The 18,828-nt window shown below is 34.0% G+C and overlaps 4 protein-coding genes across 5 annotated transcripts; 2 read left to right on the forward strand and 2 right to left on the reverse strand.

Moving 5' to 3' along the window:
- Nucleotides 1–1,414: 1,414 nt before the first annotated feature.
- LOC135841176 (centromere protein F-like) lies at nucleotides 1,415–4,760 on the reverse strand. Of its 2 annotated transcripts, none has more exons than XM_065358051.1 (6): nucleotides 4,550–4,750; nucleotides 4,278–4,450; nucleotides 4,130–4,203; nucleotides 2,312–4,042; nucleotides 2,006–2,240; nucleotides 1,415–1,914 (listed from the first exon to the last, which is right to left on the reverse strand). In XM_065358051.1, the coding sequence occupies exons 1-6, from the start codon at nucleotides 4,593–4,595 to the stop codon at nucleotides 1,744–1,746; spliced, it is 2,430 nt and encodes an 809-aa protein (XP_065214123.1). In that variant the 5' UTR covers nucleotides 4,596–4,750; the 3' UTR covers nucleotides 1,415–1,743. The 2 variants fall into 2 exon arrangements, with proteins under 2 accessions (XP_065214123.1, XP_065214205.1); XM_065358133.1 differs by having other exon boundaries at nucleotides 1,711–1,914; nucleotides 2,149–2,240; nucleotides 4,550–4,760.
- Nucleotides 4,761–5,068: 308 nt separating this feature from the next.
- LOC135841468 (protein cornichon homolog 4-like) lies at nucleotides 5,069–6,364 on the forward strand. The gene is made up of 5 exons (XM_065358479.1): nucleotides 5,069–5,313; nucleotides 5,398–5,466; nucleotides 5,533–5,645; nucleotides 5,726–5,866; nucleotides 5,941–6,364. The coding sequence occupies exons 1-5, from the start codon at nucleotides 5,245–5,247 to the stop codon at nucleotides 6,026–6,028; spliced, it is 480 nt and encodes a 159-aa protein (XP_065214551.1). The 5' UTR covers nucleotides 5,069–5,244; the 3' UTR covers nucleotides 6,029–6,364.
- Nucleotides 6,365–6,811: 447 nt separating this feature from the next.
- Nucleotides 6,812–9,951, forward strand: LOC135841385 (inosine-5'-monophosphate dehydrogenase 1-like). The gene is made up of 11 exons (XM_065358360.1): nucleotides 6,812–7,233; nucleotides 7,311–7,359; nucleotides 7,433–7,534; nucleotides 7,608–7,736; nucleotides 7,815–7,973; nucleotides 8,053–8,340; nucleotides 8,423–8,513; nucleotides 8,597–8,836; nucleotides 8,923–9,079; nucleotides 9,182–9,325; nucleotides 9,397–9,951. Exons 1-11 carry the CDS (start codon nucleotides 7,130–7,132, stop codon nucleotides 9,497–9,499), a joined length of 1,566 nt encoding a protein of 521 aa, XP_065214432.1. The 5' UTR covers nucleotides 6,812–7,129; the 3' UTR covers nucleotides 9,500–9,951.
- Nucleotides 9,952–11,713: 1,762 nt separating this feature from the next.
- On the reverse strand, nucleotides 11,714–18,416 carry LOC135841307 (RNA-binding protein spenito-like). The gene is made up of 2 exons (XM_065358248.1): nucleotides 15,873–18,416; nucleotides 11,714–12,470 (listed from the first exon to the last, which is right to left on the reverse strand). Exon 1 carries the CDS (start codon nucleotides 18,233–18,235, stop codon nucleotides 15,920–15,922), a length of 2,316 nt encoding a protein of 771 aa, XP_065214320.1. The 5' UTR covers nucleotides 18,236–18,416; the 3' UTR covers nucleotides 11,714–12,470; nucleotides 15,873–15,919.
- Nucleotides 18,417–18,828: the final 412 nt, after the last annotated feature.

Here is an 18,828-nt window from a genome sequence, read left to right on the forward strand (position 1 = left end):
CAAAACTTTTTTGAAAGTTTTGCAGAATTTTGAGCTCAAAATAAATCTCGATTTCAGGAGTTGATGAGAAAAAAGTATTGCAATCTGTCAAAATTGGTTACAATTTCTTTGGATTAGCCTGGGATCATCTCGCAGGCTAAGCATGAGTCTTTCCACCGGATGAGACTTGTGCTTGGTTCATCTTTCCAGATGTGTCCAGGGTCTTCTCTACGGATAAGCCCAGGGGGTCATCTTGAGATGAGTTTCAGCTCATCTGGAAATGATTCTAAGTTGAAGAAAATTTTGGGTTTTAAAATATGTATTGATAAGTAATACAGGATATCTAACAGGTAGTGAAAGTAGTGAATTTAGTCAAAAAGGTAGTTTAAAAAATGAAAAAATCCAAGTGCAAAAAAACCTTCAAATAATTGAAAAAAAAAAGTTTATTTTTGATGAAATTGGAAAATATTTTCCATAAAGAATTTTTTTCTAATTTCATTTTTTCATTTTTTTGAAAATAATCGGCAAATGATTCTCGGTTGATGAAAATTTTTCAAAAATTCTGTTCTGTAACTGGGTTTTAAGATATTGCTAGTGGAAGGTTCAAAAACCAGATGTTGGAAACTGATTCTGAAATCCTAAAAATAAAATTGTGATAAAGGAAGCTTAAAGTGTACTTTTTTAAAATTTTTCTTCGTATCTTTAGATGCGTCTTGGGTCATAGGATTTTAAAAAATTGGTATTGAAAGCTATGAACCAAATTTATAAAATGATTTTTGAATTTTTGAAATTCTAAAAAAAAATCTGTTGAAGAAAGCTTTGAACCATATTTTGAATCTTTTTCTTGTTCTGCGGATGAGCCTTGAGTCATCTCCAGGTGAACCACAATTTTAGTGTTTTTTTCCCTTTCAGGGATAAGATATGAGCGAATGAGTATATTTTAATGAGACAAATAATTTTCAAAATTTCGAATTTGGGTTTTTTGGAGAGTGGAGAAAGTGAATATTGACTAGAAAATCCACAATAATGTCATTTAGATATTTTTGAGATCATTTTGGTTGTAACTTCGGACTATTTCAAATTGGGGGGAAAAAGGAATCAATTCATAATTAATTTTACAAAGTTTTGGATCATTGGATCTCATCTGCTCATGTCCCCCTACAAATTTCAACATATCAATTACTTCGAATTTGATACTCATCGATAATGAAGGTTTAAAATAAGTTTTCTAATTCTCATATTACTTCGATAATCTCATAGAATTTTTCAAAATTTTAGGACCAGTAGGCAATCTTTTCCTCCACTTTTTCTTGAAAATTTATTCGTAGGCCATTCTCATGGACCAACAGATTGAATGCCTTCTCACCAGCCAGATGATCGAGCACTTGGTTACTCTAACCAGGAAAAAAATAAATACATAACAAAAAACGATGAATTATTTCTGCAATATTATATAAATATATTTTGGTACGATTGCTTTCGTCTTTTACACGATACAAAATGCACTTTATATCTCTAATTTACTCGATTATTTCTTTTCAACGACTATTTTCGATAAAAAAATAAATACCTAAAAATATAAATAAAACACGATAGTGGATACAAGAAGAAAAATACAACAAGAAAAAAAACACGTACAAGATTACACGAATAATAAAAAATATATAAAAATTAAGTAGTGTAGAGAAAAAAAATTCTATAACATACTGAAATATAAAATAAATATGCAGCTCAAGAAAAAAAAAATCAGACACAATCCGAGATTTAAATTCGGTTAACTTTCGGCGATGTAAGAACATAGGTAGAGTTGACCGGAATCTCAGCTCGGACTACTTTTTCAGTGAGATCATTTTTGGGCGCGACTTTATTTTCTTTACCGGGTTTCGAGGTTACCTTTTTGAACTTGGTGATTTCAGTTTGCAGTTGGTCGTTTTTCTGCACAGAAAAAATAAAAATAACGTGTAAATAATCAGCCTGGAAAAAAATATTAAAACACGAATTTGGCCGATTCATTATCGTACGCTACCTTTTTGAGTTGAACAATATCGCTACGAAGTTTGGTAATTTGTTTCATCTGCTGTTTGGTGTTTTGTACGTCGAGTAATTTCGAGTATTTTTTTATAACGTCGCTTTCAGATTTAGATGAGTGAGACATGACTTTAATCTCACCTTCGTATCTCTCCAGGGTTTGACGGAAAGGACCGATTAATTTATTCAATTTAGCATTCTCCTTCTCGACGACTCGTAGCCTACTTTGGGATCTGCAAAGCGACAAAAAAATATGATAATTGGTTCGTAAAATAGCCTAGATTCATTTAAAATTAATACTAACTCTTTTAATAAACTCTCCAGTTTGGTTTTATCAGCGTTATCTGTCTGGTTATCGAGTTGTTGACGTAATTTATCCAAATCTTCGGTCAACGATTGGATCACAACTTCGTTATTTTTCGTCTCGAACAATTGCTCGGTTAGTTTCTCTTCCAAGGAGAGTTTTTCATTCTTTAAAGCTTCGATTTCTTCGTTCACGGTTTCCAATTTCTGTTTTAATTCTTTCTCGACGGTTTCGGCTTGTTCGGCGCGTTTCTCGAAGTTTTCAGCTCGTTTCTCGCTGACTTGAAGGAGTCTCGTTAGTTCACCACATTCGTCGCATTTTTCAACAAAATCGGCTCGTAATCTAGTATTTTGATTCTTCAACGAGGTGTTTTCGGAGTTGAATTTATATAAAGTGGTCTGCACTAAGTTCAAAAGTGACTGCAGCCATTCGATTTTATTACCGGGTAATTTTTCCCATTCTGTTTTGATATCTTCGATCTGAATTGGTTTATTTTCAAAATCCGATTGCAGAGTTTCGTATAGAGAGGCTTTCTCGTTAGAGCTATTCATTTGCTGAGCTGTGAATTCGAATAGTTGCTTGACAAACGCGTGCTCCGAGCTGAACTCGATACATTGAGGCGATTCTTTGGTGAAGGTGAGATTCAACTCGCCGGAAATATCGCTAAGGTAGTTTTCATCGTAAAATGTCCTTTGGCTACGTAACTGTTCTTGGCATTCTTGCAGTAAGCTTTTCAATTCGCAGCATTCGTTACGAACCTGGTCCAAAACTTGTTCGGTGTTTTGTTCTTTGCATTTGAGAGTTTCGATCATATCGAGAGACTCTTGCAATTGTAATTCTTTATGCGATTTTTCCAGTCGCAGACGAGATATCATAGCGTTTCTCTCGATTAACTGCTTCTCGTAGGTTTTCTTTTCAAGGAGAGCTTTCTCTTTTAAAATATCGATCAAACTGAGTAAATCTTTTTCACTGGTTTTCACTTCGTTCAAGAAATTCATCGCGACTTCGTTGACCAGCGAACGTAGCGTTGTAATTTCTTCATCTTTTTCGTGAATCAGATCGGAAAATTTCTTATTTTGATCGTTCACAGAGCTCAGGTCTGTGTTGAGATTCTCCACCTCTTGATCGCTCTCCAATACACGATTACCCAGCACAGTGATCACTTTCTGCATTTCGTTCACTACCAATTCGTACTTCTTTCGTTCTTTCTCGGATTCTTGCAGCATGGCAACGATTTCCACAGGCGATTTGGTCGTAAGATCTTGAGCGAAATTGATTTCATTATTTTTACGTAACACGTCGCTCATAAACGACGAAATTTCTTCGAAGTACGATTCGTAATTCGATACCAAGTTCTCGTACTTTTGGAAAACTAGAGCGAAATCGGATTCCGATTTTTCCCAGCTTTTGAAGTAAGTTTCAAAAACCGAATACACACCGGTAACGTGTTTGTAATACGAATCGAAGCTTTCAGCTGTGATCGTCTCCAACGTAGAGCATTTTTCTTCCAGGATCGCAATTAGGTTGGTTTTCTCGCTCAAGACGTTGATTAAAGCATCGGTGTGTTGATCCGATTCCTCGAACGATTCTTTCAGCCTTTGGATCTCGTTTACTAAATTATTGGTTTTGTTTCGTTCGAGAGCGAGTTCTTCTTGCAGATCGTTCAAGCTGCATTTCAACGAATTAATCTCGTACGAAGACGACTCGTATTTCTTACAGATGTATTCGGTGCTGTGGAGAAAAAAACCAACGAGATAAGTAATTCAAATGATATTCGATGCAACAAAATGTATTTCTAATACTCATATCGCCACTCACCTAGAAGCTTTCCTTTGGGAAAAATTCGAATTCCTTTTCATCTCAAATTTACCGGAACTTAGCGGAATTTTAGGCTAAAAAAGACGCCTCAAATTAGCATAAATTCGTGCATATACCGAAACAAAATCACTTAAAGATATTCACTTACAGTTTTAAACAATGCAAAAGGCGTTTTACAGCCATCAACTTCGTTCAAAGATTCGCACGAAGCGGTTGCGAAAATACCCTTGCCATCGTTAAATCTTTCGCATTTGTTGATCTTTGGGCCGACGGTTTTATCGACCGGAGCTGGATTATAAGTCCCAGGAGGCGGAGCACAGGCTGAAATATATTTTGAAATGATTTCAATAATGAAAGTACTACAAAACATACGACTAGTTATCATAGGCTAAATAATATTCAGGTTCAATCAATACTTACGAATCTCTTCATTGAATCGATGAAGTTTGGCTTTGGAAAAGGACATTTTATAACATACAATACACTTAGATTAAACAACAAACTGATAAATTACACTATTAATTAATAATAATTAAAAATTATTTAACGATATTTCAAATAAACCGATTCAGAAACGAATTTTGTACGTTTGAATTCAAAATGTACACAAAAAAACCGTTAGCATTTTAATAAACCAGTGCAGCCCAACTGGGGGGATTCAAAACTTCAAAAATTAAAAACATCTGATTCGCAGTGTTACCAAAATTAAAACGTGAAATTTGATGGATTTTGTTGAAAAAAATATTTAATTGATTTTTTGCCAATTAAATTAGTTTTTTGGAAATAAATTATATCAAAATAAACTAATTACGTTATTTTACAGTTTATCAAACTAATTACTAACTACATATAAAAATAAACCACGAATAATTTAAATCAAATATTTCTTTGGCAATTTTTCCCACATCAAACGGCAACACCCTCCCTTATGATTATCATTATTTTTTCGAGTTATCAAAATAAATAAGTATGGTGAGTATTAATTTCGTTTCAATTGAAGATTTTAACCGGTTAAATTACTAATTGAAGTAATTAGCGACGAATTAATATCGAATTAATACGCCAAAATCGGTTCCTAATTCACGTAATGTGCCATTGAAGCTGAACCAATCATAATGGAAACTCTGACTTATATTTTGTGTTTGGTGGTTACAGGAGCGTTACTATTTCTTTCTATATATTTCGTATCCTTTTAAACCTTTAAGATATTATTATACATTTACTATAGTTTGCAATTGCATGTAATTCTCCTTAACTCTTTCGATTAGATAATTACACTTTCAGATTTAGAATGTGATTACTTGAATGCAACCGAATGTTGTGATAAGTTGAACGTCGTAAGTGTTTGAAATTTGATGTAATAAATATACCCTATGATGTAATTAATCGACGATCTGTTTCAGTGGATTATACCTCGAATTGTCGGTACATGTGTTCTTCTTATGCTGTATGTGTTTGCTGGGAACTGGTACCTTGTGGGTGGCAATATGTTATTTATAAGCTTCCTAATCCATCAGTAAGTTTTCGAAGCATATTCTCGCACACATATAGTTCAATATACGATGATTTATAACCCGTACGTATTGTTTTCTACAGAAAATTCACCGTGCCACGAGGTAATTTAGGAGTTTATGATCCCACAGAAATCCATAATCGTGGACAAGTTCGTAAAAATATTCAACAGTGTTTGATGGTCATCGGATGGTTCCTTATGAACTTCTTCCTCGATATGTATCTGTAAGTATTAAAAATCTGTTCGCAATCAAGTTCTCACATTCAAATATAACTCATCGCTGATGTAATTTTTTCAGCGGAATTTTATCGATTTTGAAAGGTGATAATTTCTCAGACTTGGCAACTTTGGAAGCTGAGGGTATACCGTATAATTCATCTGTGTGATATCGTACAACGTATTTCACCCGGAAGCTAGTCATATTTCGCCAAATTCCCTTTCCCTTTCCCTATCCTACGGAAGGTTGTGAGATCTCATCGAAAAGAGTATCTAAAGTGTATAAAAATATCCTTTCATACGATGGCATCGTGTAATTGTATATAATTGTTTGATTATTTACTTATTTATATTAAGCATATCAAACTTCGTAGCTTCGATGATTGTTTATTCGTATCGGCTCTGTATTCGTATATTAAGGTAGATGTTTTCTATTCTTTTATGATTTTCTATTTGCGCTGATTTGCGGTTTTGCATTCTTATTAAATGTGTATCGTTTTATTGTATGTATTTTTTCGTCTTTTACTTTATGATTAGGATTAAAGCAACTGGAAGTGTGTCTGAAAAATTGATAATGCTCGTTTATTATAAAATGATGTTGATAGTCCTGGTAAGAAGGTTGTTAACTTCTGCTTCGGTTCATTATTCTCAATATTTAGTTGCACCCTCCCCACCCCCCCCCCCCCCTAAACAAAACCTTTTAGTTTCCTTCATGAGCACGTTTTCACAGTTTTTACTTTTAATGGCAATTTTTTGATATTTTTGAAATTTTCTTTAGAGCTCTGTGTGGCCTTACGTGTCTCTACAAAAGAAGCCCTGATAATAGGTACGTCATTTACGACGTAATACAAAAAAAAAATGAAAGCAATTTGGAAAATTAAATTTCCATAAGACTGAAATTCAGTGCACCCCATTCACCTGCAAACCGACAAAACAGACTCTGGTCATCTCTTTCCCCGATCAATTTTTTATCACCGGTAATGTGAACGTGTGCGCAAGTTATTTGAAAATAATTGAGAATTAAATCGTATATTAATTATTATATAATAATAATAATAATTAATCGCAATAATTTTTTTCCATCTCGCGAGGGTGCTGTTGTGTAATAAAGTAAACTCAACCAGAATATCATATTTCACGTGGTTTCGTTTGGATTATGTAAGAAACTCACGTGTTTTCAAATAAGTATAAAAACACCTTGCACTGTACGGTTATCTATCTCAAAACACTCGACTTTTTTTCGAAGCAGAAGTGTGTTTTTCCAATTTAAAATGAGTAACGCGGAAGATTTAATTTCTGGAGGAAAAGGTTACGTTCCTCAAGATGGATTAACTGCTCCTGAATTATTTTCTAAAGGCGATGGCCTCACTTATGGGTGAGTAACATTCTTATCTTCTTTCTTTTTATTGCTATTTTTTCTTCAAAAAACTCACGATGGATTCATTTTTTCAGAGATTTCATTATATTACCCGGATATATTGATTTTACTGCCGATGAAGTTGTAAGTATCTGTTTCATCATGTGTTTATGATAACTGATAAGAAATTTATTCGATTAATGAATTTTTTAAACAGAACTTGAATTCAGCTCTTACCAAAAAAATAACTCTGAAAGCTCCGCTCGTTTCTTCACCCATGGATACTGTCACTGAATCAGAAATGGCTATAGCTATGGCTGTAAGTAAACATTTTCATGCAACATGTGCTCCGTTATCGATTTTTAATTCAAATTCTTATATTCGTAATTCAGCTATGCGGTGGCATCGGTATTATTCATCATAATTGTACTATTCAAGAGCAAGCAGCCGAGGTAATGAAAGTAAAAAGATTCAAACATGGTTTCATTTGGGATCCGGTTGTTCTCTCTCCAGATCATACGGTAATTTTTTTCTTGTATTTTTCAACTCGAACACGATTCGAAAGAATTCCATCTAATTTCGAGTTTCAATTCGAACAGGTCGAAGACGTCGAAAGGGTTAAAAAAGAACACGGTATTTGCGGTATTCCAATCACGGATAACGGACAACGTGGTGGAAAATTAGTCGGAATCGTCACCTCTCGAGACATTGACTTTTTAAAAGAAGACGTAGAATTGAAGAATAAAAAATTATCCGATGTAGGTATCTGATTTGCATATGAATAGCCGGGTTTTCTCGTTGATGTTGTCAAAATAGTAATTTGTTATGTTTTGTTAGGTTATGACACCGTTTGACAAATTAGAAACCGCCATGTCTGGTATTACTTTAGAGAAGGCGACTGAAATGTTGGAAAAATCTAAACGAGGCAAACTTCCTATTGTAAAAGAAGGTGGTGAATTGGTTGCTTTAATCGCTCGAACCGATTTGAAGAAAAGTCGTAGTTTTCCGAATGCTTCGAAGGATGCGAATAAGCAGCTTTATGTTGGAGCTGCTATTGGCACTAGACCCGATGATCGTAATCGGTTAGAAGCTTTGGTTAATGCTGGCGTTGATGTGATTGTTATTGTGAGTTATTTTTAGTACAAATATCGCTTTGCATTTTTTGTTCGAAGAGTATAAATTTAACCCAATTTTATTATTTTATTAGGACTCGTCTCAAGGAAATTCGATATTTCAAGAGCAATTAATCAAAGAAATCAAGTCTAAATATCCCGATTTACAAGTTATCGGAGGAAATGGTGAAAATCATATTTTTAAATTATTCGTAATTTTAAATGCTCAACTCTTTATTAATTTACATCTCATTCTCTGCCTTTTCTAGTTGTTACCGCTGCTCAAGCGAAAAATCTCATCGATGCTGGAGTCGATGGTTTAAGAGTTGGAATGGGCTGCGGATCTATTTGTACCACTCAGGAAGTTATGGCGGTAGGACGCCCTCAAGCAACGGCTGTATTTAAAGTATCCGAATACGCTAGACGATTCGGAGTTCCTGTTATCGCTGACGGAGGTGTTCAAACTATTGGCCATATTGTAAAAGCATTAGCTCTAGGAGCGTCTACTGGTTGGTTATTAATTTTTTCGTGTTTTTTATCCCTTATTAGCATTCGTTTTACTCACCTTTGTTTTTTTTTTTTTAACACTGTGCAGTTATGATGGGATCGTTATTAGCCGGTACTACGGAATCTCCCGGCGAATATTATTTTTCAAATGACGGAGTGAGAGTCAAACAGTATCGTGGTATGGGTAGTTTGGAAGCCATGAACCGACGTGATGCTGGTTCCGCCAGTGATCGATATTTCCACAGGTTAGAAGCCACTCACTCACTCACTAAGAGATGTATTGGTAAACAAAATAACTTGTAAGTCGAATATTCGACTAATCCGCATAAATTATCTCTCCATTGCAGTGCCGTAGACTTTCTCAAGGTACCACAAGGAGTAAGTGGTTCGATAATTGATCGTGGTTCTGTGATGAGATTTTTACCATACGTGCAGTGCGGTTTGAAACACAGTTGTCAAGATATCGGATCTAGAAGCCTTTCAGAATTAAGGTACCTATAAAATCAAATCAAGATTGCGAAATCATGTTTGTTTTGTTATTGCTATATTTGACTTTTTTCAGAAAAATGATGTATTCGGGTGAACTGAAATTCGAAAGACGAACCTTATCAGCTCAACTTGAAGGAAAAGTTCACAGCCTCCGGGAGGTTGACTCGTGTAAATAAGTCGTTAGTATTACCTGCATCCTATCCTTTCATCTGAACGATTATTGTTGCCAGTATTGTTTATTAAACTACAATTTATTTATGACGTTTTCAACACTTGTGTGTTACCTAATGTACTACCTGCCTACAATATTCTACATATTTTGTAAACATTTATTTGTTTTTGTTTGCCATTTTTTAATCATTGACCTGACCTGTTACTTTTTCTTGGCTTGGTCCACATATTTCAATGGAAAATATATCACCGTGTGTATGAGTTTTACACCAGTCAAATGTATCGAATGTTAAGTATGTTCTATACGTGTATGTAAATGCGATGCATTGTATACGAATCGTGTTTTATATTTCCCCCTACTTTTTTTAATGTGTTGTAGCTAAGTTTTACCTTTTTCAGTTCTTCCGTATGTTCATTTTTGAATAAAATTTTAAATAAATGATTTTGTTTCATAAAATTTTACATTTCACTATTTGAAAATCTGGGTTATTGGTACCCTATTTCTATTTTTTTTTTGTAAATTACTCGACTGGTAATTTTTTAGTAAATAAATAACTTTACTGGTCAGTAGGTAATTTTTGGTAAATTACAAATGATTTTTAGTGAGTTACCACCAATTTCTGGTAAATTGGGTGTACTTGAAGGAAAGTTATTTATTAATTTCTGGTAAATTGGAAGTGATTCAATTTTTGAAATTACAGGAAAATTACAAGTCATTTCCGTAAATTACCAGTAATTCTTGGTGAAATATCAGTAATTTTTGCTGGTAAATTACCAATAATAATTTTCGCTGGTAAATTACCAATAATTTTTGCTGGTAAATTACCAATAATTTTTGTTTGTTAGTAAATTACCAATAATTTTTGCTGGTAAACTACTAGTAATTTTTGGTAAATTACCACTTTACCAGTAACTTTTGGTAAATTACCAGTAATTTTTTGGTAAATTACCAGTAATTTTTGATAAATTACCAGTAATAATTTTTGATAAATTACCAGTAATAATTTTTGATAAATTACCAGTAATAATTTTTGATAAATTACCAGTAATAATTTTTGATAAATTACCAATATTTTTTGGTAAATTTAAATTACTAGTTACCAGTAATTTATTTAAATTACTAGTTACCAGTAATTTATTTAAATTACTAGTTACCAGTAATTTTTGGTAAACTACCAAAAATTTGCATTTTTTTGGTAATTCCTAGTAAATTAGCCTTCAAGTAATTTCTGGAAAATTAAATTATAATTGATTTTATAACCATGTACCAAAGATGCCTGCCTCCGCACTGGTAATTTTTAGTAATTACGAGTAACTCATTTGGTAAGTGCCAAAGTGGTAACTTTTGAAAAATCGAATACAAATTTGGAAATTTTGAATTTTTGAAAAAATGTTTACTAATACATATTATTGGAACATGGCGTTTGATTTGGAAGAAAAAGAAATGTCGACTTGTTGTGGGGGGGGGGGCCTCTGTACTAGATGACTAGAGAACCGTCATTTGATACTGGAGAAAATTAAGGGAGTAATTTAGAAGAATTTTGACAGAAATTTTTTATGTAGAATATTTAATAGAAAATTTTTTTGGGTGAATTGTTCATGATTTTTTCAACAGAAAGTGGGAATTAAGAAAGGTGGGGAATATTATGCACGGGGGGGGGGCTAACAAAACTTGAAGATAAACTTCAGAGGATATTATAATAGTTGAAAAAGGGCCATAAATTTGAAAATTCCAATTTTACACTGATTTTTGTGGTTTTTTTTTTCAAGAAATAATTGAATTCTGGCTCAAAAATTTAGTTAATAACCCACCCACTTTTGTGCTTCATTTCCCCGATTTTTTCCAACTTTGGAAGATTTCAGGGAACGGGGGAAATTTTCTTAAGAGGGGGGCTATATAGAAGAATTCATTCTCACAAAGAAAAAAAATGGAGAGAAGCACAACTTTTTGATCACAATTTTTCAATTTTTTCAGCTTCGAGGAGCACTGCGTAGGTGGATAAATTTTGTTTAGGAGACCAGTTGAGGTTTTCAGGTACCTATTTTTTTTTTTTTTATCGAAAATGAAACATTCACATAATTTTTAACAGAAAGGGGCATTTCTATTTTTGTAAAAATAAATATCAATAACTCGAGACCCTAATGCTATAGAAGGACTTAACTTTTTCTATCCTTGAAATGTATCAAAAAACAAAAAATGTAGTAATAAAATGAAAAAATTAAAAACTCAAAACGTATATTATTGATCAATATAATATATAAGCAGTTCAATAAAACGCCATTACGAATAAAACTACATAAACAAATACACACCACGTACTCGTATTTCTCACTTCTTCAAAAATTACGTTATACTATCAAGTTAAACTCTTTTTTTAAAACTCTAAAAAATTTCACAAACCAATCCGCGTAAAACAAAAAAATTTAAACTATTAAACGAACGACCGTTCACAATATATTTACAATACGTTTTCATATTAAATAAATAATATTACGTTAGCGAAAATGAGTAACCACAACATAAAAAGCGTCGACTTTAAAATATGAAAAAATAAAATGAATAAATAAAATTACCAGTTTTATTGCATTTTTCGAAACAAAAACCAGTTTGTTAAGAAATAAATAGAGTGAATAATATATCGCGCAATTACACAGCGAGAAAAAAAAATAGTAAAATGCATTGAAAACATCGCACACAAACACACACTTTGCATTTATATTAAACACTTTCACCATAATACGTACTATTGCATTAAAAAAAAAAATGAAAAAAAATCACGATAAAATCTTATTTTAACATGAAAATAAGATAAAAGTATTATAATGAATCCGTCCATAATGTAGATTTGCGGTACTGTTCACGATCATCACAAAAATATCAAAACAAAACCGGTCAAGTTAATCGCAATCGCGCAGCGCGGGCACAATATTCTTCGGATGATAAAAAATCAATCACATTACTATTTCGTATTGTAACTGAAACAACGAAATGATAACAAACAATAAAATAAACAACAATTCGACAATAATCGATTCTTCGACATAAATAACAAAAAAATAAAATAAAAACAAACAAACAAAAAAGTTAAATGATACGACACAAAATTCTGGGTAAAAAATTTAACTAAACCCCGCACTTATTTTACAACACAAAAACTCTACGAATCGATAAAAAATTACAAAAAAAAAATAAAAAATCGCGAACTCGAAATTTCAAGGGTTGAAAAAAAATCGCGCACATTAACACCATAAAATTGAGGGTCACACCGATACGAAAGTCACTTAAAAACAATTAACTATCGAATTTTCATCGAAACTTATTCGTCAATTTTTCGATTCCAAAAACAAAGCACTTGACATCTGCACAAATACAACTTGATCGTTTAGTAAGTACACTCAAATCATTCACTAAAAATAACACCAGTTCACTATTTTGCAACACCAGAGAAGAAAAAAGACGCTCACAACTTGTACTAATAACGAACTTTTCGCGAAGAAGAGAAAAACAATTAATTTATTCGCGCAAAAATATCATCGTAATTCGTTTTCTGGACGATTTTACACCACTAAAAAATATATGTACAAGAGTGGGCTTTTTCAACGAATCAATTCGAAAGGCCAATTAAACAAACCTATAAATACATAAGAAAAACAAATGATGAATATTAAACACAACTTAGGTAAAATAAATGCATAATTAATATTAACGAATTAGTAAAATCAGGGCTCTTACTCAATTTTTTCCAAAACAAATAACTTTAATAAACAAAAAAGTTTCAAAAAATAACCAAAAAAAAACCTGAAAAAACCATTTTAATACCTACAGAGAACATGACCAAAAAAACCATTTCAATACAATTTTTGACCAAGAAATAAGAATTTTGGCAACTCTTGATAAAAAAGTCAATTTTTGCTAAAAAGCAATTCTTTGGCAATCCAGCCAGAAACAGGACCTTTTGGGAATTATTGGTAAAAAAATGGTACTCTGTTGCAATTTCAGGCAAAAAAAAAACAAAGACATTAGAGTGATTCTTACAAAAAAAAAAAATACTTTTTGGCAATTTTGCTAAAAAAGAGAATTTTTATAAAAAAGCAAGAGCAAGACTGCAAGACTATGAAACATTTAGAAAAAGGTAGGGCATTTTTTAAGTGACTTTAGAACGAAAAAATGATACCTATTTTCTCGCAATTTCTGTAATAAAAGCAAGACTTGAACCATTTCGGGAAAAATGTGAAATTTTTTTGGAATTTTCTGCAAAAAATTAGTCGTTTTAGAAAAAAGCAAAAACTTTTGTCATTTTTGAAAAAAGCGAAAATTTATGCCAATATGCAAGATTTTGAAAATCCCAGCAAAAAGAAAGTTGTTTTTGGCATTTTTGGTAAAAAAAACTGGAATTTTACATAATTTGTTCAAAAAAAAAGACTTTTTTGAAATTTTCTCCAAAAAATTAGTCGTTTTCAAAAAAAGAAAAAATGTTTGTCATTTTTGAAAAAAAGGGAGAATTTTTGCCAATAAACAAGATTTTGAAAATTGCAGCAAAAAGAAAGTTTTTTTTGAATTTTTTGTAAACAAATTAGAATTTTAAACAATTGTTTAAAAAAAGAGACTTTTTTGGAATTTTCTCCAAAAAATTAGTCGGTTTAAAAAAAAGCAAAAATTTTTGTCATTTTTGAAAAAATCAAGAATTTTTGTTATTTTTGAAGAAAACTAGAATTTTGGCCAACATGCAAGATTTTGAAAATTCCAGCAAAAGGAAAGTTCTTTTGGAATTATTTTTGGTTAAGAAACTAGAATTTTAAACAATTGTTTTAAAAAGGGGCTTTTTTGGAATTTTCTTCAAAAAAATAGTCGTTTTAGAAAAAAGAAAAAATTTATGTCATTTTTGAAAAAACTCAGAGTTTTTGCCAATATGCAAGATTCTGAAAATTCAAGCAAAAGGAAAGTTTTTTTTGTTTGAAGAAAGACTTTTTTGGATTTTCTCCAAAAAATTAGTCGTTTTAGAAAAAAGCAAAAGTTTTTGTCATTTTTTTTAAAAAAAGCGAGAATTTTTGTCAATAAGAAAGATTTTGAAAATGCTAGCAAAACTGCAAAAGGAAAGTTTTTTTTTGGAAATTTATGGTAAAAAACCTAAAATTTCAAACAATTGTTTAAAAAAGAGACATTTCGGAATTTTTGAAAAAACTAAAATTTTTTAGTAATTTTGCCATAAAACGTCAGTTTTAGTTATTTTTTTTACAAAAAGCAAGATTTTGACATTTTTTGCAAGAAGCAAGTCTTTACGGCTATTATTGGCAAAGGTAATTAGTTGCCTAAAAATGAGATATTTTCGCAATTCCTATTCAAAAAACGAGACTTTCAAACAATTTTTGAAAAAGGTGAGAATTTTAGACAAAGAGAAATATTTTGACATTTTATGGCAATTTTTGGCAAAAAAAATTGATCTTTTGTACAATCTTATTAAAACAGGGAGATTTTTTGAAATTTAATTAAATATGGAAAAAAGTGATACTTTTTTATAAAAAGAAAGTTTTTTTGAACTTTTGTAAAAAAATAATTTTTTTTAGCAATTTTGAAAGTGAGCGATATGTTTTGTCAATTTTTGGCAAAAAGCATGACTTGATAACTTTAGCAAGAAGCAGGGCTTTATCAATACTTTTTTGCAATTTTGCCAAAACAGCTAGAATTCTGAAAAAAAGAACTTTTTGGACTTTTTTGTAAAAAAAAACGGCAATTTTGAGTAATTTTTCTGAAAAGCGACAATTTTGGTCAATTTTTCAAAAATCGAGGATTTAGCACAATTTTGGCAAAAAGCAAGACTTTGACAATTTTTTGGGAATTATTGGCAAAAAAATAGGAAAAATATTCGATAATTTTTGTTGATTAAAACGCCTTCTGGAACGATTTAAAATTACTGGAGAAAAGTCAATTTTTGTTGGAGGTTTCAAATCGATCCAAAAATGGTGGCAATTGATTCGAGGAGTCAATTTTTACGTAAAAACCCAGTTTAAGATTTTTTTCTCCATGCTTGCTTTTTTTGTAGAAAATAAATGTACGTACCAATAGGCTACTTCCGCCATTTACAAAACTTCTTCAAAAATCAACAAACTTCAGGGGACCGGCTGTTTCAATGAGCCAAATTTGACGAGCTGTAGAGATTCCCTCAATAGTTTTAGAATCTTTTCAAATTTTTAAAACGTGACGTTTTTTTTATTTTTACTTGCATGATGAAAAATGAGAAAACTACACAAACTTTTCGCTCGACTTACCACACAAGCTTGATTAAATAATTATTATTCGCTGTAAGAGAATTGGATTAGTAAACCAATAATAAGTACTCGTGCAGAGGAACTGCATCGAGTATAGCGATTCATACTTACGAAAAATAGGCAGACTACGCAAAGTACACAGCGCAAATTGGATCAGTCTAGGCGGCGTCATTTTTCACGACGACGATCATGAGGTGATCTTCCTTCATGCTTTCGGCTGACATGCCATGCGCAGTACGTTTGAGCAAATCGGCCGAATACTGACATGGCGGAAAAGCGTACAGTACTCCCTTGGCTTCGGTATCTTTATTGAACAAAGATATGACGCCGGCAGCCTCCTTCTGTTTCAAATACGATATGAGATTTCTCAGCGGTCTGCATTGAGCGGTCGTTTCGTCGAAAAATATACTAGACGAAGGGCCGGGTAGTCCGACAAAAATCCCGTAACCAGGAGATGAAACGATACGCTTCGAAACGTCTTCCAATTTGGCCGTATCTAAGCGTAATCTCTGCGATATTCTTAGCAGGTGTTTGCTTTCGTCACTTTTCATCAGAACGTTGATTATGTTACCGTCGCCGTCGGTGATATGAAACTTGGCCGGGAACAGGGAGCTTTTCAGGATCAGGGCTCCTTGCCAAGCGTTAGTAGTGCAACGTGTGATATCAGCTAAAGACGCAGCCGTAGCCAGAGCTCCGTTGAAACGGCTATCAGAGTCGCTTTCGCTGTTATTGCAAGATGATCGAACTCGTTTATACTTATGACCGTCGTAATCTCGATCTGCGGCTTCTTTACCCCAATCTTCGTCCTTGGAGTAGTCGTTGGGACTGCTAAGGGTGCGACTGCTGTACGACTCTTTGTCGTTTTTACCACGTTCGCTCCATAACGTGACACCGGGTGGAATACCAGGTGGCCTGCTGTCGTATTCGTAATCGGTGTTCCATAACGGTTCGTAAGGCACGTACGGTGGAGGTTCGTCGGCTCCTGAGGCTCCGACTCTGTAATCTCCGGCGCCGGTAGCGACGTCATCGTATGAAGAAGGCGGAGGAGGAGGTCTCGGCTGGCGTGATCCGATATCGGCGAAATCCACTCTGAGCTTATGTTCGCTACCGCCTAGAGGAAATCCGCGCATTTCTTTCACGGCTGCGGTGGCTGCGTCGATCGAGTCGTATAAAATATAGGCGCTGTTTTCCGTTTTATCGTAGTCGATCTTCTTGATCGCTCCGAATCTATCGAATTCTCTTTCGAGTTGAGTAGTCGACGTCCAAGGGCCTAGGCCACCGACCCAAATCCGAGTAGTAGGCGTGGCTTTACCGTATCCGATTTTACACTGGAATTTACCGATGTATTGGCCGGAAAGCTCGACTTTGGCGCGATGAGCCATATCTAAATTCTTGTAGCGGACGAAAGCGTAAGCGTTACCGGTACCGGGCATAGGTCTTTTGATATCTACATCTTCGACGACACCGTATCGGCTAAATATACGTCTGAGTTCTTCCTCCGATATACTCAGCTCTAAATTACCAGCGAACAGAGTACGCGTAGCTAAAGGATCGTCTTCGGGCGGTATATGCTGAAGATAGTTCGGGAACTTGTCTTTTTTCTCGAGTTTATCCATGAAATGAGCGTGAGGCGGTTTGAACGGTATAAATGGACGAGGTCCGGGTACATATAGATGAGGAGGAGCCGGCGGTAAATGAGGCGGAACCGGAAGAGCTGGATGAAGAGGCGGTCTGGGCAGAAATTCCGGATGCGGCACAGGAGGTAAATCGCGCCTAAAATCTCGTATCATCGGTATCGGAGCGTAAGGTAAACGATCGTAGAATCTTTCCGCTCTGTACGGATCGGGTAAAGGCGAACGGCGATAGTATCTGTCATATTCGGGCGAATAGCTCCGCGATCTGGGACGACTACGATGTCTATGACGTTCAACCGAGCTTCGACTTTCGTAAACAGGTTCGACTAAAGCTACTTTATCGTAAATAACGACCCGAGGTTTAGCGTGTTTGGCATCTTTAGCATCTTCGCTGTTACGAAAACACACGTAGGCTACTCGTTCGTCTAAATCGTGAGAAATACGTACGCTCAAGTCGCCGAATTTCTTGTACTCGGTGTACAAGGAGTCTTTTATAACGTCGTCGCTGGCTTTGGTGTGTAGAGCGCTAACACACAGTACTTTGTACGACGGATGAGCCTTTTCACCGTCTCTAGAAGCACCGTGTTCTTCTCGTGCGCCTTTTTCGTAGCCGTATCTAGAATGAGGACTGGTAGGTGATCGTACCCGGCTGTGGCGTCGAATTCTATCCGGTGAAGTACGTTCGTCCGAGCTGTCCTCGTATCGGCCATAACTGGAACGATTTCGCTTCCTGCGATACCGAGAGCTGTCTCGGCTAGAGCTGCGTTCGCGTCGTTTCATATTCTTCAACTTTACCTTGATATTACTGTCGTTTTTGTAACTTGAAGAAACACCAATCATGGAGAGCACATAAACGCGGAATGTTCACTTGAAAGAGGAAATTATCGCGCGATTGTCATCAGAATAACACACCGAAAGTTGAACTACGTCACGAAAGTTATTAGTCAAATAAAATAATCTAATAAATTGATGAATTATGATTAGGAATAAATAAAAGTACAAAGTACCTAAATTAAACAAAACACAAAACAAAGTATCAAGTATGCCATTTGAGGCCAAATTACTGAACAATTACATACAATAATGGTTACACAACGCGCCGACCGCCGAGCTACAGCGCTAGTAGCGTTTTTGAACTTTTCCTCATTTTGTCAGCCGGCAGGTGGATGGGGTGCAATAAGAATTTAAAAAAATACAATATGTTCGATATCGATCGTTCGGAGCTGGAGCTGGTTGTTTTGTATTTATTTTGTTTGAAATTTGAATTATTCATGAATCTTCGAAAAACGAAAATGAATAAAAAAATGTAAAGTTTAGAACTTTGGAGATTGACTGATTGAAAAAAGTTCATTTGACTCATTAACAAATGAACAAAACATTTTAACAGTCAGGTTGTCAGGTTGTCAGGTACCTACATACATAATACTCGACTT

The sequence above is a fragment of the Planococcus citri genome, chromosome 1, assembly GCF_950023065.1.
Source record: "Planococcus citri chromosome 1, ihPlaCitr1.1, whole genome shotgun sequence".
NCBI classification, from domain to species: Eukaryota; Metazoa; Arthropoda; class Insecta; order Hemiptera; family Pseudococcidae; genus Planococcus; species Planococcus citri.